This window comes from Telmatherina bonti (genome assembly GCF_933228915.1).
Source record: "Telmatherina bonti genome assembly, chromosome: 14".
NCBI lineage: Eukaryota > Metazoa > Chordata > Actinopteri > Atheriniformes > Telmatherinidae > Telmatherina > Telmatherina bonti.
Window position 1 is genome coordinate 35192367 of NC_136612.1, and position 25750 is coordinate 35218116.

At 45.0% G+C, this 25750-nt stretch overlaps 1 protein-coding gene across 1 annotated transcript in view; it reads right to left on the reverse strand.

The window, feature by feature from the left end:
- Nucleotides 1-25750, reverse strand: part of LOC306765673 (NACHT, LRR and PYD domains-containing protein 3-like) — a gene marked incomplete at both ends in the record, with an annotated part of 101243 nt that overhangs the window by 69781 nt on the left and 5712 nt on the right. The window contains 13 exons of the mRNA XM_079253157.1: nucleotides 3053-3214; nucleotides 4899-5072; nucleotides 6734-6904; nucleotides 7876-8040; nucleotides 8136-9059; nucleotides 15335-16199; nucleotides 16346-16550; nucleotides 16713-16791; nucleotides 17622-17873; nucleotides 17989-18212; nucleotides 18300-18373; nucleotides 18428-18681; nucleotides 19734-19933. Of these exons, the coding sequence (XP_079109283.1) occupies nucleotides 3053-3214; nucleotides 4899-5072; nucleotides 6734-6904; nucleotides 7876-8040; nucleotides 8136-9059; nucleotides 15335-16199; nucleotides 16346-16550; nucleotides 16713-16791; nucleotides 17622-17873; nucleotides 17989-18212; nucleotides 18300-18373; nucleotides 18428-18681; nucleotides 19734-19933 (3749 nt within the window). The remainder of the gene's footprint in view (nucleotides 1-3052; nucleotides 3215-4898; nucleotides 5073-6733; nucleotides 6905-7875; nucleotides 8041-8135; nucleotides 9060-15334; nucleotides 16200-16345; nucleotides 16551-16712; nucleotides 16792-17621; nucleotides 17874-17988; nucleotides 18213-18299; nucleotides 18374-18427; nucleotides 18682-19733; nucleotides 19934-25750) is intronic.

Sequence of the window (25750 nt, forward strand, 5' to 3'; positions counted from 1 at the left end):
GGGGGCCGAGACCGGCAGATGTAGACCCTGACGGGTACCAGGCACCCAGGGTGGACAGGACACAGGCCCCTAAACCTCCCAATCCCACAGGTAGGGGGCCCACACAGCGCCCACAGAGGACTGGGACCCACAGCTGACCACCCAGCGGGGGCCAGTCCACACCCCGGTGCACCAGTAGACTGGTCAGTGACACAGTTTTAACGTCTCTCTTCACATCTACGAGCGTTGCCAACTTTCAGAAGTGGACATAAGGGACGGCCACCACAGCTCCTCGGGGCCATGACCACCACGGCCCCCCTCCCACAGCAGTGCTGGCTTTTATGTTGTGTCTATAAAGTGCTGTTAATTAGGCTCCATAAAGCCGTAATAACATGCTTCCATATTTAATATATAACAGGGAAATATAGAAGAAAAAACTGCAGAATCAGTGAAGCTGGTTACTGAGAAGCTGCATGATGGAGCATTTGGCAGCAGCTAGGGATGCACTGATCCACTTTTTGGGAGTTCCGATCCGATACCGATATCTGAACTTTGAATATTTACCGATACCAGATGTGTTTATGTCAACATTATTGTGACTATGGTTATTACTGCTGTTATAACTGTGTAAGATTTCATTAGCTTGTAATAAATGACCCATCCTTTCTGAAGTTACCTCACCAATACAAATATAATAACATTACAGATCTAACAATTTCAACAAGTTTTATTCTGATTCGACACATTTTACCTAAATACAACTATAAATGTGTGGTTTTGAAACAAAGATCCAGCTTTTAGTGCCGTGTTCCTCATCGCATGCGGCTCACTGACTCGTGAAGCAGCCTCTGGCTTTCTGAAAATGCATCTAAACAAGTCATAATGATCCTCAACGCTGCAGTTCTCTCCACAAACAAGAGCTGCAGGCTGCTTGCAGAAACTTTGCTGTCCTAACGGCCCTAACTGACCCTGTCAGAGTTGCCAGTTCTGGCTGATTTCAGCTGCAGCGAACTCCACCAAAGAGCTGCTCCGTCGGTAGCTCCGTATATATAATGAAAAAGAAACGTCCACATTCTGGAGGCATTATTGTATTTTCACCAGATACTGTTGCATAAGAATGCCATTACTCCGTGCAACATTTAGGATAACCATTCCTTGCTAAAAAGCTGAAGGTTACTGATTTGGCAACGTAGCAGGATACGTAGCGTGGGAACGCTGTTTGTCTGGGGGGTCTGGTGGTTCTCCTCGTCTTAGTTTATTGAGTGCAGCTCTTGTTGAATTAATAGTGAGGATAACTGTTTTAGTGGAACAAAAAATGTCACATTTTAACATTGAAGGCATTTATTTCTTTTAAAACACGTCTGGAACATGTCATCAAACACATCTGTGCTAGCTTGATACTGGTACCGATACAGATACCAGTATCGGTTGTGGTATTGGTACACTTTTATTAATACCAGGTACGAGTACACACGTTTGGAATTGAGGAATGCACCAATACCAATACTGGTACTGGTATCGGTGCATCCCTAGCAGCAGCAGCAACTAAAGCAGGTCTGCTTGTGTGGAGGGAGCAACAATGAACTTTTAAACTAGAAACCAAACAAACTGAGAACTTAAAACTACTAAAATAAAAATTCTTTTAAAAATAGAAAAGTTTTCTCTGAACAGCATTTATTTATTAACTGTTAATCCATGAGTCTGACTTATAGTTAAAATGGACATATATAATATTTAGATGGGTGAATACTACTGTATATTAAATAAATGATCATTTAATCAACTGTAAAAACTCAACATGGTAAACAATCAAAGCACAACAGTCTCCTGCAGCAGCTCCACCATGTTCTGACATCTTCTGCTAAAAAGGACGTCATGTCCCACACTGGATCAGTCAGAACCGGGTCACTTCTGTGTTCTTACGTGTCTGCAGCGTTGCCTTCCTGATGCATGATGTGTGACATCAGACAGCCCACCATGCGCCATGCAAACACTCGCTGACACATTTTACACTTTGTCCTGTAACCGTCTCCACTGACGCTGTCCAGCTAATGAAAGCGTCTTGGCTTTGGAGGACGTGGTGGCGTATCGGTGCAGAGAACATCTTTAAAAGGCGCTGGTGTTGTGAGCAGCATAGACATAATATATTGTAGACGCTGCATTAGCTACTGGAGAGGGAGAAATGCAGCCGCCATATTGGACCGGAAGCTAATCTGATAGCATTCCTAGCTAGCAGCCAAACAAGAAGATGGCAGAGTATTGTGCAGCATATTCCTGTTCCAGTCTGCAGACTGGTGGAAACAGGGCAGGTGGGATTACTTTGAAGTAAGTTTTCTGACAAAGTAAGATTTTGTATTATACATTAGTGTGTGACTGATAGCCGTCACATGTAATGTAATAAACACATGCAGGTGGAACCTCAGTCCTTCCAGGAAACACTGATGCAGTAAGAGCAGCCGGGACTCTGCTCACAGCGTCACAACATCTATTAACTGGATGGAACTAATAGTTAAGGTGGAGTGCTGCTACACCTGAGCAAAGGTTTTCCGTTGGAGACTCAGCTTCAGATTAAATGTAACGGTATGTAGGCATGTAGATATTTATTTAGTGCAGGCGTTTTTTTTTTCTTTTTTCCTTCACAAGCAGATGGAGAAGCTTCATTCAGCTTCTATGCTCTACATGTCTGGAAGAAACTCCCAGAAAGCCTCAGATCAGCTGGAACATCCAGGTGAAAGACCCTCCTGTTCTCACCTGCATTTCTAGATTTCTTATTTAAAAGTCCAAATCTGCTGTTTTATTAGAAACTTGATTTTATTTTAAACTTGATAATGTTTAATAGTTTCTATCTGATGTTCTTTCTCCTTCCTTTCTCTCTTGTTCCTTGCTCCTGCAGATGTTCTTCTTCAAGACCATCTATGGATATTTTATGTTTCTGCTGTGAGTAGAAGGAAAAAACAAATTCTGTGTGTAATAGTTCATCTAACACTCCATCTGACTGAGTGAAGGACAGAGAAACATGTACAGATCTTCCTCCTCCATCAGACATGATGTGGCTGCAGCAGCCTCTCCATACCTGAGTCTGTGTGGATCCTTCAGTGCAGCCATCAGCAGCTTCACTCCTGACTCTCCTGGATGGTTGTAGCTCAGGTCCAGATGTTTCAGATGGGATGGGTTAGAGGTCAGAGCCGAGGCCAGAGAAGCACAGCCTTCCTCTGTGATCAGACATCCTGACAGGCTGCAGAAAACATGAATTAACTAAAATAATAGCTTCATCTAAACCATCCACCTGTATCTTAGACCCTCTCCCAACGAGCCTCTTTAAGGACATTTTCCCTTTAGTTGATACAACTCTATTAAATCTTATCAATATGTCTTTAGTGACAGGATATGTACCACAATCATTTAAAACTGCTGGAATCAAGCCTTTACTTAAGAAGCAATCTCTGGATCCAGAGGTGATAGCAAATTATAGACCTATATCTAATCTCCCGTTGATGTCCAAAATTCTGGAGAAAATAGTTTCAGCTCAGCTACATGCCCACCTGAGCAGAAATAATTTCCAGTTCCAAGAGTTCCAGTCAGGATTTAGAGCTCATCACAGCACTGAGACGGCATTGGTGAAAGTTACTAATGACCTTCTTATGGCCTCAGACAAAGGACTTCTGTCCGTACTTATCTTGCTTGATCTTAGTGCTGCATTTGATACAGTCGATCATAACATTCTGTTACAAAGACTAGAACAGGTGGTTGGAATTACAGGTACAGCGTTAAGCTGGTTTAAATCATATTTATCTGATAGACTTCAGTTTGTTCATGTAAATGACAAGTCCTCCTCACAAACTACAGTAAATCATGGAGTTCCTCAAGGTTCTGTACTTGGACCAATACTCTTCACGCTATTTATGCTCCCTTGAGGCAACATTATTAGACAGCATGGAATAAACTTTCATTGTTATGCAGATGATACTCAGACATACTTCTCCTATACCAAGCGGAGTTCTTCATTCGCAGACTGCAGGCTTACTTGTGGTTCCTAGAGTCTCAAAGAGCCGAGCAGGAGGCAGAGCCTTTGGTTATCAGGCCCCTCTCTTATGGAATAAGCTCCCAGTTAGTGTTAGGGAAGCAGACACCCTCCCCACCTTTAAGACTAGGCTGAAGACTTATCTTTTTGATAAGTCCTATAGCTAGGGATGATTAGCATCCCTTAGTTATGCTGCTATAGGTTTAGACTGCTGAGGGACATTTCCTGATACACTGAGCTTCTTTCTCTTTATATCTCTCGATCTATCCCCCCCCCCAATAACTGTGTTGCATCATTAACATGTATGTCTCCTGTCTCAGCAGGTCTCCCTGGCCGGGAGTAGCAGTTCCTGTTGTCTGTTGTCTTTCTGTCCTCTTCCCCCCCACACAGCAGAAGCAGATGGCTGCCTGTCCTTGAGCCGGGTTCTGCCGGAGGTTTCCTTCCTGTTAAAAGGGAGTTTTTTCCTTCCCACTGTCGCCAGTGTGCTTGCTCAGGATGGGAGATTGAGTTGGACTCAACTCAATCTGTTGGTTTCCTTATATAGGCTGTTATGAATTGGCTTTCATTATGTTTTCTTTTTCCTGTCTGTAAAGCATCTTGAGATGGCATTGCTGTGATTTGACGCTATATAAATAAAGTTGAATTAAATTTAATTGAATTGAATTTAACAGAAAACACAAAAACCTAGAGAGACTTGCAGTGAAAGTAAAGCTGAATGAAGAACTGGACCCGTCTCTCATTGCTCCCTTTGTGTTGCTGCTTATTGTGGAGTGTTGTGGTTTTTGTACTGCAATGACACTTCAGGGCCACCGTAGATATTCATACAAACAGCTTCTGCAGGTATCATGTTAGTCATGAATAAAAACGCCTTTAAACACTCAGTGTGATGAATCCTGACCTGAGAGTTTCCAGTTTGCAGTTTGGACTCTTCAGTCCACCAGACAACTTCTTCACTCCTGAATCCTGCAGGTTGTTGTTACTCAGGTCCAGTTCTGTCAGACTGGAGGACTGGGAGCTGAGAACTGAGGACAGATCTTCACAGCTTCTCTCTGAGAGACCACACACATTCAGCCTGGAGAGAAAGTTTCAGAGAAAAATGCAAATAAGACATGTGAGAAGAAGATGACAAGATCAGGACTCATGTTCAACGTCTCCTCAAAGATCACCTGTAGAGAAAATCAGGTTGAACTCTGCAGAGTTTCATTGTGGTTTTACTGTTTAGGATCTTAAGTGTTTCACTGTTTTGTTTTAAATCTGTTTAACTGATTTATAAACTTTTCATCATTTCTAATTAAAATTAAAGAAAAAACTAAAGAAACAGACATAGGAGGTGAATATGAACCAAAACAAACTGACATCAGTGTGCTGTCCTCACAACACGTGACTATGTGAAGCTAGACAGGCAGCGAACAAAGCAGCAAATATAAAGTTCTCCACACAAGGCTTGCTTTTCTTGTTATCACTGAAGATCTTTATGAACTATTATATTTGCATTTCCATTTTTATAACTGAAACATACTGCCTGTACTTCCAGGGACTTATAGTGGGGGCTTCTGCCTGGAAAGACAGGTCTTGTCAAGTCCTAGAATAAGTATAAGGGAGCATTAAAAGATCAGATGAGGTCTGACTTTGGCAGCATGTTGAGGCTGAAGCAACTGAGTCATATATAGAGAAGACTGACCAAGTAATGATCTGAAGACTTTTGTCTGCAAATAAGCCCAAATTCTCCCACTAGGATGGTATTTGTAGGAGCCATAAATGTAGTTTAGACGGGGAATCATCACTGGGTGGATGGTTGGTGTTACATGGTTGTCATGGTGATGTGGAGTGGGGTCACATGGATGGGAACCAGTGTAAATCTAAACCAGTGTTTCCAGTCCTGCTCCTCCAGTTCCACTGCCCTGCATGTTTTAGAGGCAGCCCTACTTTAACACACCTGAATGAAATGAACGGCTCATTTACAGGCTGCAAAGAACTTGATGAGGAAGTTGAGGAATCTGAATCAGGTGTGTTGGAGTAGGAACACGTCTAAGACATGCAGGGCAGTGGTACTGGAGGACCAGGACTGACAAACACTGGACTAAACTATTGTAGGTGTTATTTTAGGATTTTCTACACTGCTGGTCCTGAGAACACATTTAGTTTCATGTTTACATGCAAATGAGTGTGAAAGGAACCTTGAAACGTGGACGTTGAGCCTTGTCTGCCTGGAGGACTGGGATCGGAGAACTGAAGACAGAACCTCAACCCCTTCACCTGAGAGGACACAGCTGCTCAGTCTGAAAATGAAGAAGATTTGTCTTAAAATGATGCCACATTAAATGCTGATGATGAGCTGAGAGACTCATGCAACAAAGAAAAATGATGAAAATTTCTTCTGGGAGGAAAAAACAGGAACATGAAGCCAAACACTCATCTATTCTTTTCTTCATATATAAGACTAATATTGCTTTAAGTTTATTCCAGAGACCAGCCAACATTTTGGGCTTTGTGTAGTATTTCCTTTAAATGAATAAGTGTTGATATGTTGGACTTGTTCTGTCCATCTTCCAGTCGGTTAGTAGCTACATGAGCTAAATCAGGTAAGGCTGAATGAACTGACATAACAAGAACCTTTTTCATGCTAATGTGTTCATCTGGAGAAATTCCATTCTGTTTATTTCTAAATAGTCCAGAAATGTTTCACATTATTGGATCACAAAGACTTTATGAAGCTGAAGAAGTAAAACCAACCTGAGAGTTTCCAGGTTACAACGTGGACTCTGCAGACCAGCAGACAGCTGCTTCATTTCCAAGTCCTGGATGTTCAGGTCCAGGTCCAGTTCCTTCAGTCTGGAGGACTGGGAGCTGAGAACTGAGGACAGAGCTGAACATCCTCCATCTGAGAGGGAACGTCCAGTCAGTCTGAAGAGAAGGAATTGAACAAAATATTTGTGTTAAATTTCTGCCACATTTAATGTTAAGGAACAACTAAGATACATTCCTTTAAAAAAGAAAAAAGTTCTGTAAAGGCAGAATATCTGCTGAACTTCTAATGAGGAGCTGTGAAAAGTTTCACTGTTTTCACTTTATCCAGAAGGTTTTATTGGACTGAGTCAAGTTTTTTGTCGAAATTGTGCAAATTTCTCCCATCAGCTACAAATATCTCACAATCAGCAAACATTTTTCATTTGATCAATAATCAATAATACATCTTCAGTTTACCATGGAATGATAAAGTGTATAAAGGTACAGCTGGTTTCACAACAACCACACGTGTAAAGTTATAATTATATACAGATAGATATGATCTCACCTGTTTCCATGTTCAGTATTTTCAGTTTTCATGTAACTAAAACATTCTTCTCTGCTATATTCTATTGAAATGATACTTTATGTTGTTTTGCTACTTTCTTCTGTTTTATTTGATGGGTTTTTATCTGCGTTAAAGAGCTTCAGACTAAAATCACAGATGAGGGTCATTGTGGTCGGATTCTCGATGCAACGCTGGAATATTTTCTTGGTTCCCTCTGAATTTATCCCACCACCTTTCCTTTACTCCATCATGTTTTCCATCAGGGAAAAGGAAAATAACCTGGACTAAACCATTGGAGGTCATTCTGTTTACTATCTGCCTGCAACACTGGATGGAAACAAGGTGATAAAGCAGCAGGACCAGAGCCATGGTTCACCCAAAGCTGAAGATAAAGTAGAACATCTGTATTTAACTAAAGGCTCATTTATTCCTTTAAGTCCTAAATAAAACAAATGTTTCTTTCATGTTGCATGATGTGTTACTCTGCACATATTTCATTCACAATATTTCAAAGTAGTTTAGAAAATGTTCCAGATTGTTGCATCACAGAGAAAACCATGAGAGCAGCAGAGAAACTGACCTGAGACGTTCCAGGTTACAATGTGGACTCTGCAGACCATCACACAGCTTCTTCATTCCTGAGTCCTGGATGTTCAGGTCCAGTTCCTTCAGTCTGGAGGACTGGGAGCTGAGAACTGAGGACAGAGCTGAACATCCTCCATCTGAGAGGGAACAGCTGCTCAGTCTGGAGAGGAAATAGACCAGCAGTAATGTGTTCCATGATGTCCATTAAAAGCAGCATCAGTATGTTTCTCCACATCCTGCTATATATGTACTTACAGAGCTTTGTTGGAGGCTTTGACCACTGGCAGCAGCCTCAGAAGAACCTCCTCTGAAGGAGAGTATTTCTGCAGGTCAAACACATCCAGATCTTCTTCTGATGACAGTAAGATGAAGATCAGAGCTGACCACTGAGCAGGAGACAGTTTATCTGTGGAGAGACGTCCTGATCTCAGGGACTGTTGGACCTCCTCCACTAGAGAACCATCATTCAGTTCATTCAGACAGTGGAACAGATTGATGCTTCTCTCTGCAGACACATTCTCACTGATCTTCTTCTTGATGTACTGAACTGTTTCCTGATTGGTCTGTGAGCTCCTTCCTGTCTGTGTCATCAGGCCTCGTAGGAGTCTCTGATTGGTCTCCAGTGAAAGACCCAGGAGGAAGCGGAGGAACAAGTCCAGGTGTCCATTTGGACTCTGTAAGGCCTCGTCTACAGCACTCTGATGGAGATCTTTTACATCATCTCTGAATAATTTAAACCTCTTCTGTCTGAACAGATTGACTCCAGACTTGATGAAGGTCCGACGGACATGAAGAGCAGCCAGAAACTCCTGAAGACTCAGATGGATGAAGCTGAACACCTTCTCTTCCTGCTGGTACAGTCCTTTCTCCTCTTTAAAGATCTGTGTGAACACTCCTGAGTACACCGAGGCTTCTGTGATATCGATGCCACACTCTTTCAGGTCTTCTTCATAGAAGATCAGGTTTCCTTTCTGCAGCTGATCAAAAGCCAGTTTTCCCAGAGACTCAATCATCTTCCTGCTCTCTGGACTCCAGACTGGATCTGTCTCAGCTCCTCCATCATACTTGACCTTCTTGACTTTGGTCTGAACCAGCAGGAAGCAGGTGTACATCTCAGTCAGGGTCTTGGGCAGCTCTCCTCCCTCTCTGGTTTTCAGCTCATCCTCCAGAACTGTAGCAAAGAGTGTTGGGGAAAATTGTTATGAGTTTGGTTTGAATTAAGTATTAGACATATATGCATTGATTTGCTGTGATCCTGCTGTGTTTTGTATCTATGCACAAAGCTTTCTTTAAGTCATATGATCCTTGTCTGGAATGTGCAGACAAAGTCTGAGACAGGAAGAGTTTCCTGCAGGGCATCTGTTTTTGTCAACTGCTTGGTTGACCAGTTGTCTAAAGGTTAGAGGTTAAAGGTAATAAAGTAATATAGTGAGTGATTGATGCTTAGTGAGTTCAGTTTAGTCTTAAATAAGAGATAATGATTGTTTCATATGGTGTGCTCAGCAACTAGGAGGAGTTAAGCATGGTTTATAATCGGGTGTTACTTCAGCATCTGGAGAGAGAGTTCTCTCTCCAAGCTCCAGCGTGTGCTTGTATTAGTTTATAATAAAATGTTCATTGTAAGAAGACAGTTGACTCATAAATGTATTACAACTTCTCAAGACCAGAGTATTTTCCACCACAGTTTTTGGGGGCTCGTCTCGGGATCCTGCGTCAGTCCGCCCAGGTTGGGGATAGACGGGTTGGCCACCTGAATCCACAGATTCATCCTAAGAACCTCAATTAGAGTATTTCAGAGGACAGGACGTCTTTCTCCCACCCGTGGTCGACTACGCCAGGACTCCTTCTGAACCAGTGTGAAAAGACAATGGTGAGAAGTGTTATTCTAAATTTACATTAATTTTCAGACTCAAACTGGAGTCAAACATTACTAGAAATTTATCACAAATTAATAATCAATATTTTAATTAATAATCACAATATTTTTCTGTTTTGTGGTCAATTGTCTTCATTATTCTCATTGTGACAGGGATTCTCCTCCTCACCTCCTCATCGAAAGAATAACTCAAGGGATAAGAGAATAACTTAAGACGAGATCAGGTTGACGTCATAAATAAAATCCTGTGAGTTTAAGTTAAGTTTAAGTTAAAGTTTAAGTTAAAAATCGTGAGTAACAAGACCAAGTCGTAAGTGCTGTGAGCTAGACGTAGCAAGACCAGACCAGTAAATCTTGTGAGTTACAAGACCGAGACCAGTAAATTAGTCAGTAAGTCCTGTGAGCTCGAGAAGCAAGACCAGGCCAACCTTGAGTTAGAAAACTGAGAGGAAAGCCATCTTGAGTGAGGAGGAACAGAGAAGAGACTGTGTGGGCTGGTTTCTGGAGACATTGAGAATTTTGCCTGATAATTCTACAAAGGTGTGGGATTGACCCTCTGTGTACATCCGCTGCAAACAGAACTAGTTCCTTTGCAGTAGGAGGTTGATGTACAGCACCATTAAGAAGTTGAAATCTCTGTCTTCATGTGAGGGGAAACTGGGGTGGTTGTGTAAAATTTCCTGTGTTAAACTTGATTGGACTGATTGTGTGGAGAATTAAAACCACGTCTTGTGAAGCCACACCGGACTCTCGCAGGAGAGCCTAGAAGCTTGTGTGGGGGTAGACAAACGTGGGGGCACGACCCATTCACATGCATTCATCCAACTGTTGAAGTGAATTGTTTGTGTAAAATCTAATTTACTGCAGTAAGAAAAAAAAAAAAAAAAAAAGAAAAAAAAACAAACAACAAAAAAAGTATGAGAGAAGGAAGTGAGGAAAAGAGTGTGTTCATTAAATGCCTTCTGCTCACTGAAGGAGATGATGTCATAGCATGTTAGGCAGAAACAAACATATAAATCCTGTGTAAAATAGCTGCTTGTGCTTTTCTTCCTAAAGCTTTTATAAGAGCATAAAAGCCACTCCCTGTATGAATGTGGAAACCCTTTTCCTAAGGAAAAGCAGTTCTTTATTATCACCTGAGAACATTTTAAAGAGCAACAACATATTAAGAATGAAAAATCAGAAATGTGAGAGATGTGATTTATAGTATTTGGAACTTATTCTGTTAAATTACTATACATTGTGTAGGCAATAAGCTTAGGTTTCTGTCTGTTCCCTTTCAGACATTCATAAGGTGATTTTTATTCCTTTACTACTGCTATTATAAATTTATGCCTAGCATGTCTAAATAAATTTAGATAAACTGGAAATAAATAATGCCGCTAAAGGATGCTGAAACTAAGCATAATGTTAGGAAAAAGAGAAAATTCTTGACCTTAAAATAGGAATGGTGAACCAACGTGCTAGAGTAAATTTCCCTTGCAATAAGTTCACTTTAGCTAAATGTGAGCTAACGACAAGAAGAGAAGTTCTCAGAACAAGTGTATCTTCTTAGCAAGATCATGTTCAGCTTTCCCAGGAGAGAACTGAGTTATGAATCCACTGATAATATAGTCTCACACACACAATTACAATGTAATGTTCAAGTTACATGATGTTCACAGCACAGAACATGGTCCACATAATATGTTTGCCACAGGATTCAGAAGAAAACTATTATAATTATGAGGCTATGATCTTTATTTTCCCCTTACTGGAGAAGAAAATACACCACATGACCAAATGGTTCAGTCTCAAAAGCTCGTCTGCTGTATGGTGTTGGACGCATTGCAGCGTTCCCTTCTAAACCCTTGTCAGCATGCAGCTTGGTCCACAGGGACCTCAAATGTCTATCCTGCCTGAGGGGATTCAGAGGAGGGGCTGGGGGAGAGTGAGTTCTTGATCCGGGTCACCGTAGAGTTCTGGGTGTCACGCGTGGTCAGTCAGGAGACTGGAGCAGAAACGGTCCCTACAACCTAAAGCATCATTCCACCTCCCTTCTGTGTCAGCTCTGAGTCCTGGAGCAGAACCTGATATGCAGATGTGGCTGCATGGACCCGGCCGCTGCTGATGGCCTGGAGATCCCAGAACCAGAGGGTCTGGCAGAGCCCTGTTGGTTGTGACTGTGAACAGTGTGGATATGGCTCCTATGGTGGACATGTGAGCTGGATTTTCACCTTTGACCTCTGGAGGTGATGGATCCTCCTTGTCCTCAGACTGTGTTTCAGTTGTGGAATTTTCTGGAAGTAAAAGACTAACGAATGTGGCCGGCAGGCAGCACAAATCCCACCCCGACTACAGAATCAGATGATGTTTTCTGGAATAAGCTGCACCCTGATTCTGTCAGAAAGACTGTTCGGTTCACTCAGTTCTCTGTGGAAAACCTGGATCTCCTTCCTTGAACTTTTGCCTACTTTCTGATCCTTTACATGTTACTCTTAATTAATTACACATATGAATCTGATTTATCTACCAGGAAGCTTTGATGAACATGTGTCGGGCACTTCCTGGCATGAATTTCTGATTGTATGCTGATTGGAGGAGAGCATGGTGGCTGTGGCGCGTCTGACTCCTGAGCAGATCGAGTGATACGAGCTGAATGATTATCCACAAGACCAGGCCAAGGAATGAGGCCCTACAACCAAACATTTACTCACTGTTTCTGCTTAGCTTTATACCACATTTATGAGCATGCATAAAATTTTGCACTCCTGCAGACTTCTGCAAGTGAACAATGACACAGACATCTCTGCTCTGCTGCAGGGAAGCTGAACAGTTTATACAGACAAGTCAACTTCTGGCACGCTGTGCCTTATAAAAAAAAAAAAAAAAAAGTGATGAATACTAAGTTTTTAATGTTTGAGACAGAATAGATGTCAAAAGAGAAAAAATAAGCCGCTATATGACATTAAATAAGAAGGTAGTTTTGTAATTTCCCGACTTCAGTGAATGCAACACAAGTACAACAATCTCCGTGTTTTATTTGCTGACAGCTGGTGTTTTATCCCTAATCTGAATTCATTATTTTGAATTAAAGCAGATATGCTCAGTGGTTAAAATACACATCAGATGATTTTTGTTTAAAGAGTAGAACCAACTCTTGCGATGGCTGCCAGTAAACAGACCAGTCTCTTAGTTAACACGCTTAATATGTAAACAAACAAGTCATTTAAGCCCTGTATGTCCTCAAAATTAACATGAATATGAGGCAGATTATTTGAACAGTATTGATACTTCCAAAGTTAAGCTAACTATGCTAAACCGTTAGCCTTGGCCTTTTCTGTTACACACGTTTGCATTAAAATCATTAAGGAAGAAGTGCTGCTGTGAGTGTGTGCACGTACATGCGTGTGTCGTGTTGTTGTGGATGTGGACAGTTTTGCCATCAGTATTAGAAGTTTGTTTCTAAATGCTGCTTAAGTTCAAATGTAGATAGAAAACAAACAGCTTTATTATGACCTGAAGGTCTCTGGCTGTTCAGTACCTGAAGTCCAGCTGTTAAAGATGGGTTTACATCTTGTTGCTTTATGCTTATGCTTATGTTTACAATATATTTGGAATAGAAAGCCAGTCTTATTATGATCTCAGTTTTGTGTGTGTTGCTCCTGAATGGGTCTGTTGGAGTCTAAGAGAGACAAATCAGAGTAAACCATGAGATTAACTAGACTACATTACTGATTAAATCAACAGTTCTGAATGAGCTTTATTTAATATATGCAGAGATTCTTCAGTGTGGTTCTGCTTCTGTCATTTAGCAGACATGACATAAACAACACGAGCAGTAAATCAGAAAGGAAATTTCCAGCATGGATAAGTGTTGGTCAGACTGCTGGGAGTCCAGTTTGACACATGTTCTGCTATGCAGTACTAGAGGATTTTTTCTGGTTGTTGGTTAAGATGAGACGACCTGATAGGAACTTTGCAATAAGTAATTAAATGAATTTGGTTACTTTGAATGATTACCTACCAGATAAATGAGTGGCCCTAACTGTTGCTTTGTATTGTTCATGTTTTACTCCATGACTGTTTAGCTGAAACTGACTATCCTCTGCACCCCCCAGGCCTGGCCCCTGACCGACCTCTAGTTGACCCTGACTTGATTTTCCTTTTGATGCTGTTTGCTCTGACTGTGACGCGGTGGAGGCTGCAGCTCTCCCGTCTCAGTTCTCGTTACTTGAGCTTACTCTTTAGCTGAAAACAAGTCCATGTTTTGGCGCTCTCTTATGAATGACTTTCTGGATGCCATTTTCCTGAATGTTTTCCTCCCACAGGTTGCAGACGGGGAAATTTCCTTCTGGCTCTCTTTTCAGGTCTTCCTTGGACCAAAAGTACTTTTTCTGGTTCTGATGTACATGCGCATGCGTAACATGGAAACATGGGCTTTTTTGTGATTCTTTTTGCAGGACCCTCACCCAAGTGGGCATGGTTCCTTCCAAGACTGCCTGTCCAGACACAGCTCTGTGTGAAAGTAATGTTTTAACATACTGTCCTAACCTCATAAGAACCCTTTTCAGGCATTTGCACACAGGTGAAAGCTGCCCTTCATGAATCAGCATCTACGCAGCTCTATTCACTTCAGCCTCGAGATTTTGTCCTGATAAGAAGCTTTAAACATCAGCGCTGGAACCAACATCGATGGTTTAGGCCATTTCAGGTTTTCCTGACGACCCAGACAGCGGTAAAGGTCGCAGAGTGAGCTGCTTGGCACTACAGATTGCTTGAACCTCCTGAAGCTCTTCAGTCTGAAATTACAGAAGAATAACGCACCACCCAACAAAGGGCAGAATAATCCCTGTGGTTGCGTGGGTAAGTGAGATAGTCTACTCTCACACCTGAAGACCAGCCTTCGCTCTCAAGCAAGATCAGTGTGAAGCTGAAGTGAATGGCTCCTCACTATTGTAATTTCTGAAAGATTCTTTTAAAACCCGACAGGCATGAGGCTCCTGATGTTTTGAGAATGTTGTCTTCTGTATGTACTTTTGCGTTCTGATAACAATTTCTCTTCTTATTGTTGGTCCTGTAGGACCAAGAGGAGGGAGAGTGTTGGGGAAAATTGTTATGAGTTTGGTTTGAATTAAGTATTAGACATATATGCATTGATTTGCTGTGATCCTGCTGTGTTTTGTATCTATGCACAAAGCTTTCTTTAAGTCATATGATCCTTGTCTGGAATGTGCAGACAAAGTCTGAGACAGGAAGAGTTTCCTGCAGGGCATCTGTTTTTGTCAACTGCTTGGTTGACCAGTTGTCTAAAGGTTAGAGGTTAAAGGTAATAAAGTAATATAGTGAGTGATTGATGCTTAGTGAGTTCAGTTTAGTCTTAAATAAGAGATAATGATTGTTTCATATGGTGTGCTCAGCAACTAGGAGGAGTTAAGCATGGTTTATAATCGGGTGTTACTTCAGCATCTGGAGAGAGAGTTCTCTCTCCAAGCTCCAGCGTGTGCTTGTATTAGTTTATAATAAAATGTTCATTGTAAGAAGACAGTTGACTCATAAATGTATTACAACTTCTCAAGACCAGAGTATTTTCCACCACAGTATCCAGCAGAAGACCGGGATGTGGCACATGATGTGGAGGCTTCGTGATGTCTTCATGTGGGAGATGATCCTGCTGGCCTGCTCCTCATCTCTGAACCTCTTCCTGAAGTACTCCTCCTTCTGTGGGTCAGTGAACCCTCTGACCTCTGTCGCCATGCCAACACAGTCAGGAGGGATCTGATTGGCTGCTGCAGGTCGTGTGGTTATCCAGAGGCGAGCAGATGGAAGCAGTTTCCCCCTGATGAGGTTAGTCAGCAGCACATCCACTGAGGTGGACTCTGTAACATCAGTCAGGATCTCATTGTTGTGGAAGTCCAGAGGAAGTCGACACTCATCCAGACCGTCAAAGATGAAGACGACCTGGAAGTCTTCAAAGCTGCAGATTCCTGCTTCTTTAGTTTCAGTAAAGAAGTGATGAACAAGTCCCACCAAGCTGAACTTTCTCTCTTTCAGCACATTCAGCTCTCTGAAAGTCAGTGGAAATGTCAACTGGATGTCCTGGTTGGCTTTGTCTTCAGCCCAGTCCAGAGTGAACTTCTGTGTTAAGACAGTTTTCCCGATGCCAGCCACTCCCTTTGTCATCACTGTTCTGATTGGTTCATCTCTTCCAGGTGGGAGTTTAAAGATGTCTTCTAGTCTGATGGTTGTTTCTGGTCTGTCTGCTTTCCTGGATGCTGCTTCAATCTGTCTGACCTCATGTTCATCATTGACCTCTGCAGCCCCTCCCTCTGTGATGTAGAGCTCTGTGTAGATCTCATTCAGAAGGGTTTGCTTTCCTGCTTTAGCGATCCCCTCAAACACACACTGGAACTTCTTCTTCAGAGAAGATTTTAGTTTCCGGCCACAAACTGAAGCCAGAAGTTCTGAATGAAAAGCAGAAATCAGACGAGTCAGTAAAGATTTCAAGCCTCTGAAGAAGGAGGATGTGAACATGTGATGTTCCACGTGTTGAGACGTCAGTAAATGTTTCATTTATCAGCAGCTTCAATCTTTAGAGAAATCCTCTTACTGCTCTGCAGACGCTCAGCCAGCTCCTCCTGCTTCATTCTCCTCAGGAAGTCCACTGTGATCTTCACTAATGCCTCTCTGCTGCTCTTCCTCTGCTCTTCATCCTCACCCTCCAACACTGAGCATTCTGGGTAATCTGGACTCAGAAGCTTCTGGATCTTCTTCAGCTCCTTCTTCACAAAAGTGATGATGTTGTCCTCCAGCAGCTGGAAGAGAAAACCACATGAAGGACACAGTCAGACTGAAAGCATGGAGCCAAACATCAGATCCATGTTGGACACGCTGACAATCCACTGGTCTACAAAGTGCAGCGTGGAGATGAGTGTGAACAGAAGAGATGGAGAAGTAGTTGTTGTACATGTACACACCAGAAATATGGAGTCCAGCTGTGTCTGATGCTGCTGGGCAGACTGACCACTGGGAAGCTCTGAGCTCTGCTGCTCCACTCTGTAAGGACATCAGGACCTTTATTGTCATTGCATCAACGTCACCATGGCAACAGCATTTTGTTGGCACTCGGCAATAAAAACAGCAACATGCATATTGAATGAAATGGACATTAAATGTAAAACACAGCAACAGAAGAATGAAAATCAGAATAAAAGAGAGGAATAAAAGCTGAGGTGGGCCAGAGGAAGACGGAGCAGATCAAGTATGATGTTGGCAGTTCAGTGAGGATGAAGAGGGAGAGTGGGGGAGTGAGGGGGGAGAGGCTTGATGGAGGAAACAGCTCTGTGGGGAAAAGCTGTTTGCCAATCTGGAGGTTGTGGGTTTTAAATGTCTAAATCTTTTCCTTGATGGAAGGGGAACAAAGTGAGTGTGTGCAGGGTGGGTCTTGTCTCTGAAGATGGACCATGCCGTCCTCTGTGGTCAGAGTGCAGCTCCTATGATCCTCTGTGCTGCCTTCACCACACGGGACAGATCTGTTTTGTGGCGTGCAGCTTGCATAGCACACAGTACAGCCCTGACAAAGGATGCTTTCTGTTGTTGGTGAGGAGATGAGCTGCTAGACCGGCTTGCTTCAGCTTCCTCAGGAAGAAGAGTCTTTGCTGAGCTCTCTGCACCAGATGGGAGCTGTTAATCCACCATGTTAGGTCTTTGCTTATGTGGCTCCCAAGAAACTGAACAGATTCAGGTCTTTCCAGCTCCTCTCCCTTGATGAACAGTGGGTGCTGAATGGTCCTACTGGTCCTTCTAAAATCCACAAGAAGCTCTTTGGTTCTGGTCGTGTTGAGAGCCAGATTGTTGTCTGCACACCACTCGACCAGGTGCTGGACCTCCTGCTGTAGGAGGTCTCATCGTTGTTGCTGATGCCTCCAACCACTGTGCTATCATCTGCAGACTTTACTATGGTGTTGGAGGAATGGATGGAGGGCTTCAAGTCCTGGATGAAGAGGGCCAGACCCAGAACACACCCCTGTGGCCTGTTGGTGAGGAAGTCCATGATCCATATGCAGAGTGAGGTGAGGAGACCAAGGCTGATGAGTTTCTGGAGCAGTTTATGGGAGATTACAGTCTTGGAGGCGGAGCTGGAATCCACAAAGAGCATCCTGATGTAGCTGTCTGCTGGTCCAGGTGCTTCTGGGCTGTGTGGAGTGTGATGGAGATGCATCCTCTGTAGATCTGTTTGCTCTGTATGCAAACTGAGGACTGTCCAGGTCTGCAGGGATGCTGCTGTTGATGTGAGCCAGTATGAGCCTCTCAAAGCGTTTCATAATGAGCAGGATGAGGCCAACAGGACAATCATCATGAAGGCATGTGATGGAGGGCTGTTTAGACACAGGAATAATGGTGGTGGATATGAAGCAGGAGGGAAGTGCAGCTTGTTGCAGGGAGAGGTTAAAGATGGAGGTAAAGACCCCCGCTAGCTGGTCAGCACAGGTTTTCAGCACACAGCCTGAAAGTCCATCTGGTCCAGTTGCTTTATTGATGTTAATCCTTAGTGTGGATCTCACCTGATGCTTCTGAAGGACAAATGACTGTTTGTCCTGTTTGGAGTGGAAGCTCCCACCATTTCCATCCCATAATGCTGTTTATCAGAACATCCAAAGCATGAAGTGTGTCAGGAAGGTCCCTCTCATACCTGGCCAGGTTGGTGTTGTCCTTCCAGTCATGAAGGGTTTGATGCCCTTCCACATGCCCCGGGGGTCCTTGTTTCCAAAGTCCCCCTCAGTCCGCTGCCTGTACCTGCCTTTTGCCTCTCTGACACTCTTTGCCAGGCTCTTCTGGGAGGTCATAAAGGTCAGCATATCTCCTGGCCTACAAGCAGCCTCTCTCACCTTCATCATGAAGCTCCCACTCTCATTAAAGCAGCTTTCTGCTTTGGGAAGATCTGGACTGTTTTAGTGGGCAGTAGCTCCACTGTGGAAAAGCTGATGTCATCCAAAGCAGCAGAGGTGTGCTCCTCCAAGCCAGATCCTTGAGAGAAAACCTCCCAGTCTGTGCTCTCAAAGCAGTCCTGTAGAGATACGGTGGCCTTCTTGGTCCAGACCCCTACGCTCTAGTTTTGCTTTGTTTCTGCACACTACAGGTCTGGAAGATGGAATCAGTATCAGAGAGATGTGCTCTCTGTGCTGAGGTGCCCTGGAGCAAGGCAGCCACAGCCAGGATGTGCTTGGATGAGACTGGTTAGACTGGGCAGCTCCCAGTAGAAATGTGTTTGATGTTGGAGTTTTTCACCAAGTAAAAGTTTGCTTTGTTGTGACTGCAGGTCACTTAGTAAGTGAGCTTCAGGGAATGTGCAGAACTTGTGGAAAGGTCCAGAATGTGAGGAGGAAAAACTGACGTTTGCTTCTACGTTCCACAGATGAGAAAGCTGAATTCTGGAGATGCTGTTTCCTGCACTGAGACAGAGTCTTCCTGCTTATTCTCAGCTCACAGGAAACATCCCATAAAACTGCTTATTATAAGAGCTTTATCTGGATATTTCACCTGGAAATACTGAAGATATCCGGACTAATATATAGATCCATATATCCGGAATAATACTCTGGTATTATTGATGTGAAACACAAGCTGGAATAAAACCAAACTGATGCAACATTTACACACAGCTCACCTCTCTGGATCCGATTTAAAATTAAGAGGATGACCCTTCGAGTTGTTGCTCTTAAAGGACAAACAGCTGGGTGCTGATCCAGGTCCTGATCCAGGTCTAGGTTCTGGTCCTGGTCCAGGTTGATTCCTGTGAATAAAGATGGTTTCATGGTTTCACAGCTGAATCCTGAAATTGAACATTTAGTTTGATGAAGACTCTGGAGGACAAATCAGATCCATCACATGACAAACATGATGCTGCAGATTCGTCTCAGACGTCCAGAAATGATTCAACAGAAACTGGTTTTCATCTGGAACCTGATCCAGAACCTCCACTGGACTCTGATACTCACTGCTGGTCTGAGCTGAAACCAATAGGTTTATCCATCGACCGGTCGCTCTTCATGGACACACAGCTGGGCTCAGGTCCAGGTCCAGGTCCAGGTGCAGGTCTGGCTTTAGGTCCAGGTCCAGGTCCAGGTCTGGCTTTAGGTCCAGGTCCAGGCTGGTTCCTGTGAATCCAGATGTTTGCTGATGTGAGTTTTTGTGATTTCTGAGAAGAGTCATGGAGAGTTAGAGATGGATATCTGACCTCTGAGTGGTTTTAGAGGGAGGGACTCCCTCCTCTCTGTCCTGATCCATGATGCTGGATTCACATCGGCTCACACACACTTTCTACCTCCACCTGCAGAGGAAACACACATTGGCTCACACACACTTTCTACCTCCACCTGCAGAGGAAACACACATTGGCTCACACACACTTTCTACCTCCACCTGCAGAGGAAACACACATTGGCTCACACACACTTTCTACCTCCACCTGCAGAGGAAACACACATTGGCTCACACACACTTTCTACCTCCACCTGCAGAGGAAACACACATTGGCTCACACACACTTTCTACCTCCACCTGCAGAGGAAACACACATTGGCTCACACACACTTTCTACCTCCACCTGCAGAGGAAACACACATTGGCTCACACACACTTTCTACCTCCACCTGCAGAGGAAACACACATCGGCTCACACACACACTTTCTACCTCCACCTGCAGAGGAAACACACATCGGCTCACACACACACTTTCTACCTCCACCTGCAGAGGAAACACACATCGGCTCACACACACTTTCTACCTCCACCTGCAGAGGAAACACACATCGGCTCACACACACTTTCTACCTCCACCTGCAGAGGAAACACACATCGGCTCACACACACTTTCTACCTCCACCTGCAGAGGAAACACACATCGGCTCACACACACTTTCTACCTCCACCTGCAGAGGAAACACACATCGGCTCACACACACTTTCTACCTCCACCTGCAGAGGAAACACACATCGGCTCACACACACACTTTCTACCTCCACCTGCAGAGGAAACACACATCGGCTCACACACACACTTTCTACCTCCACCTGCAGAGGAAACACACATCGGCTCACACACACACTTTCTACCTCCACCTGCAGAGGAAACACACATCGGCTCACACACACACTTTCTACCTCCACCTGCAGAGGAAACACACATCGGCTCACACACACACTTTCTACCTCCACCTGCAGAGGAAACACACATCGGCTCACACACACACTTTCTACCTCCACCTGCAGAGGAAACACACATCGGCTCACACACACTTTCTACCTCCACCTGCAGAGGAAACACACATCGGCTCACACACACTTTCTACCTCCACCTGCAGAGGAAACACACATCGGCTCACACACACTTTCTACCTCCACCTGCAGAGGAAACACACATCGGCTCACACACACTTTCTACCTCCACCTGCAGAGGAAACACACATCATTCAGCTGAAGCCCTCCTCTCCATCATCTCCTCCTCTGATTGGCTCAGAGTTTCTGCTTCATATCAGAGTCAGATGGATGCAGTGAGGAAGAGGAAGCTGCCTTCAGCTGCAGGACTTCCATCAGGACAGCAGATGGCGCTGCAGACCAGCATACACAGTGTGATCAGCATCAGCCTGATTGTTTATTGGAAGCCCGAGAACAGAAACCAGGAGAGGATGTGTGTGTAGCAGACGTGGTCCACTCCGGGTCTCCAGGGAGGCAACACAACACACACCAGCAGGTTCAGCTGATTGGTTTGAAGTGATTGTAGTTTGGATGGAAAGTCTGACTGAAGGAGCAGCAGAATCACACCCTGTAGGTTCTGATCCGGTAAACTACTTCCTGTTAGTCAGCCCTCGTCTTCATGGTTTTCACACACTCCATCACAGCTGCACACACTGAGATCTTCCTGCAGCAGCTCGACTTAAAGAAGAAGAGATGATTCATCGATAATCTTCTGCAAACTGAAAGAATAAAGTTTGAATCAAACAAAACAAATGAAATCCAGCTTCAACAGTGGTTGTGGTTCAGTCAGTTTAGATGAGTCGCTGCTGGACTTTCTGTCTTGTTTCCACTGCAGGTGTTGAACTCTGTCAGCTCTTCTCTCTACAATCTAACAGCAGCTGAGTCCTGACGAAGGTCACGCTGTTTACTGCTCAGGGCGAAGCAGACACAGGCGTGGTTTCAAGAAAAATCCCGTATAAAAGAGAAGATTTGTTGAACTCCAAGGTTCAAGGTGTGTGTTTAAAATGCAGGTGTGTAAAATGAAGAGGTTGTGGAGCCAAACAGCAGATGGGTGTGTTTCTGTCAGCAGTGTTGCCGTTAAACTGCACATGTGACTCAGTTCAGCAGGAACCTGAGGGGGTCTACAGACAGCCCGGCTCCCCTGGAAAGCTGGAAAACTCTGGAAACATTCACCTGAGATGCAGAGGGGAGCTTTAACTCGTCATGTCACGTCTGAAACCTGCATCAAGCAAAGGGGGCGTGGCCAAATGGAGCCCGCTTCCAGGTCCAGACTGCTTTTTTAAAATAATCACATGACCAAAAAGCAAGGAGTTCCAGTTTCTCTGAAGTCATGTGATGCCTCGGGGAGCAATCTGAGTCACTGCAAATGTGTCGGGAAAAAGCGGAAGTGTCCTGCGTGATCAGAAGCAACGTGCAGGATCAATGCCTGCAGGAGACTGACTGACAGCACTGCCTAGAGAGGAGAATCACCTACAAAGCAAAGCTCCGCAGCAGTTTGGGAGCATTTTCACACCACATCGCCTCAAAATACAGCCATACATTTATAGACTTGCTTTATTATTATTATTATTATTATTATTGAAGTGAACAGAGTCATAAATAATGTGGTGAATGTTGTGACTCAGTGAGTTGGAGAAAATCAACCAGTTCTTAACACAACAAAAACCAAAAGATGATCATCAGCTGAAAACATTCAATCAGCTTGAATCCAAAACTAAACCTGAAAATAAACCACATCGCCATCGAACAAGTACAAGGAACCAAACTTCTTGCTATTATTATAGATTCCAGATGAAGGTGGAACAAACATGATGATAAATTACAGAGAGAAAGGAAGGAATAATAACAGCACTTAGAAGAAAAGCAACATTTTTACCCATCATTCATCTTTTCCAACTTGCATTACTGTTCAGTCATCTGGTCCAGTGTGGCAAATGAAATACTTCAGAAACTTCACATACTAGAGAAATGCAGACGAAGCACACTTCCAATACACACACACACACACACACACACACACAGAGTCCACTCAACAGTTTGATGCTGGCATATGTGACCAGTATAGAGACCTGGTCCGTCTGTCTGTCTCCTCTCCATAATGCACATCCTCCATGTTTCTCTCCACGTCTCTACCAAAGCTTCTGATTGGACTAGATTAGTGCTAGCCCCGCCCACTTTGATGGACTGACAGATAAAATGAATTCATGATGAACTGAACACCAGAACATGAAACTATAAAATAGCAAAATAATTATGAAGTTTTTTTCATAAGATGAATGTATTTTAAACAGTTTGAGACATTTATGTGTTTAATTCCTATTTTAATGAATTAATGAGACATTTAAGTGATTATTTCATGACATATTTTAATAAGGAGGCTCTTACTCCTCCATAGAAGAAGAAATTCCTACTTTGAAGCAGAACCAGTCGATATCTGATGCCAAGTGTAAAATATTGTCAGAGGTTTAGTCTGAACGGAGACTTCAGGAGGAAATGTGTCTCTACCTGTACCTGCATGTAGGAAAGCCGGATTCCAAACGTTCAGATAAACTCTTCATCTTTTCCACATAATCAGACATTATAGGAAGATTCTGACATGACCGACTTTTCAGCTTCTCACATTTACTTTGCTGCTGTTGATCCACTTGTTTTTCTGGACTTCCTGCTTCTCTCTGATTCTTCTGGTCTTTGTTCCCTCCTGTCCTCCCTGTGGTTCTGCTGGACCTCCTGTCCTCCCTGCTGGACCTCCTGTCCTCCCTGCTGGACCTCCTGTCCTCCCTGTGGTTCTGCTGGACCTCCTGCCCTCCCTGTGGTTCTGCTGGACCTCCTGTCCTCCCTGCGGTTCTGCTGGACCTCCTGTCCTCCCTGCGGTTCTGCTGGACCTCCTGCCCTCCCTGCGGTTCTGCTGGACCTCCTGCCCTCCCTGCGGTTCTGCTGGACCTCCTGCCCTCCCTGCGGTTCTGCTGGACCTCCTGCCCTCCCTGCGGTTCTGCTGGACCTCCTGCCCTCCCTGCGGTTCTGCTGGACCTCCTGTCCTCCCTGCGGTTCTGCTGGACCTCCTGTCCTCCCTGCTGGACCTCCTGTCCTCCCTGCTGGACCTCCTGTCCTCCCTGTGGTTCTGCTGGACCCCCTGTGGTTCTGCTGGACCCCCTGTGGTTCTGCTGGACCCCCTGTCCTCCCTGCTGGACCTCCTGTCCTCCCTGTGGTTCTGCTGGACCCCCTGTGGTTCTGCTGGACCCCCTGTCCTCCCTGCGGTTCTGTTCGACCCCCTGTCCTCCCTGCGGTTCTGCTGGACCTCCTGTCCTCCCTGCGGTTCTGCTGGACCTCCTGTCCTCCCTGCGGTTCTGCTGGACCTCCTGTCCTCCCTGCGGTTCTGCTGGACCTCCTGTCCTCCCTGCGGTTCTGCTGGACCCCCTGTCCTCCCTGCGGTTCTGTTCGACCCCCTGTCCTCCCTGCGGTTCTGCTGGACCTCCTGTCCTCCCTGCGGTTCTGCTGGACCCCCTGTCCTCCCTGCGGTTCTGCTGGACCCCCTGTCCTCCCTGCGGTTCTGCTGGACCTCCTGTCCTCCCTGCGGTTCTGCTGGACCTCCTGTCCTCCCTGCGGTTCTGCTGGACCTCCTGTCCTCCCTGCTGGACCTCCTGTCCTCCCTGCTGGACCTCCTGTCCTCCCTGTGGTTCTGCTGGACCTCCTGTCCTCCCTGCGGTTCTGCTGGACCTCCTGCCCTCCCTGTGGTTCTGCTGGACCTCCTGCCCTCCCTGTGGTTCTGCTGGACCTCCTGTCCTCCCTGTGGTTCTGCTGGACCCCCTGTCCTCCCTGTGGTTCTGCTGGACCTCCTGTCCTCCCTGTGGTTCTGCTGGACCCCCTGTCCTCCCTGTGGTTCTGCTTGACCTCCTGTCCTCCCTGCGGTTCTGCTGGACCTCCTGTCCTCCCTGCGGTTCTGCTGGACCTCCTGTCCTCCCTGCGGTTCTGCTGGACCTCCTGTCCTGCCTGCGGTTCTGCTGGACCTCCTGTCCTCCCTGCGGTTCTGCTGGACCTCCTGTCCTCCCTGCGGTTCTGCTGGACCTCCTGTCCTCCCTGCGGTTCTGCTGGACCTCCTGTCCTCCCTGCGGTTCTGCTGGACCTCCTGTCCTCCCTGCGGTTCTGCTGGACCTCCTGCCCTCCCTGCGGTTCTGCTGGACCTCCTGTCCTCCCTGCGGTTCTGCTGGACCTCCTGTCCTACCTGTGGTTCTGCTGGACCTCCTGTCCTCCCTGTGGTTCTGGATTATTCTGGAACCTCAGTCTGATCAATGAAAGCAGGTGAAAGTCTTCAGTTTTACCTTCAGATGGAGGAATTCACGGTCCTGTTGGAGCTGAACTGTTCAGCACTGCTGGAGGTTTCCACCAAGAGACAGAAAACTGATCCTGGACCTGGAACTGGAGCTCTGGAAGCCTTTAGTTCTGGTTCTGGTCTCTCAAACCAGTTTGGCACATGGAGAGTCCAGAGTCCAGAGTCCTCTGTTAAGGTTTGCAGGTAATCAGGCAGGAAGCAGGACGGACCAGACAGCAGGACAGAAAGAGTCCAAAGTCCTCAGAGGCGTCCCAACAAACGGAGGTGTCGGCAGTGCAGCAGACCAAACAACCAGATCTTCTTTCTGACTGGACATGGAGTCCTTCACCTGGATAAGACAACCATCTGCCAACTGCTGATTGGCTCTTCAGTAGGCTGAGCCAATCAGCAGCAGCTGAACGGCGTCTACCATTAACACCAGCTGAGTGGAA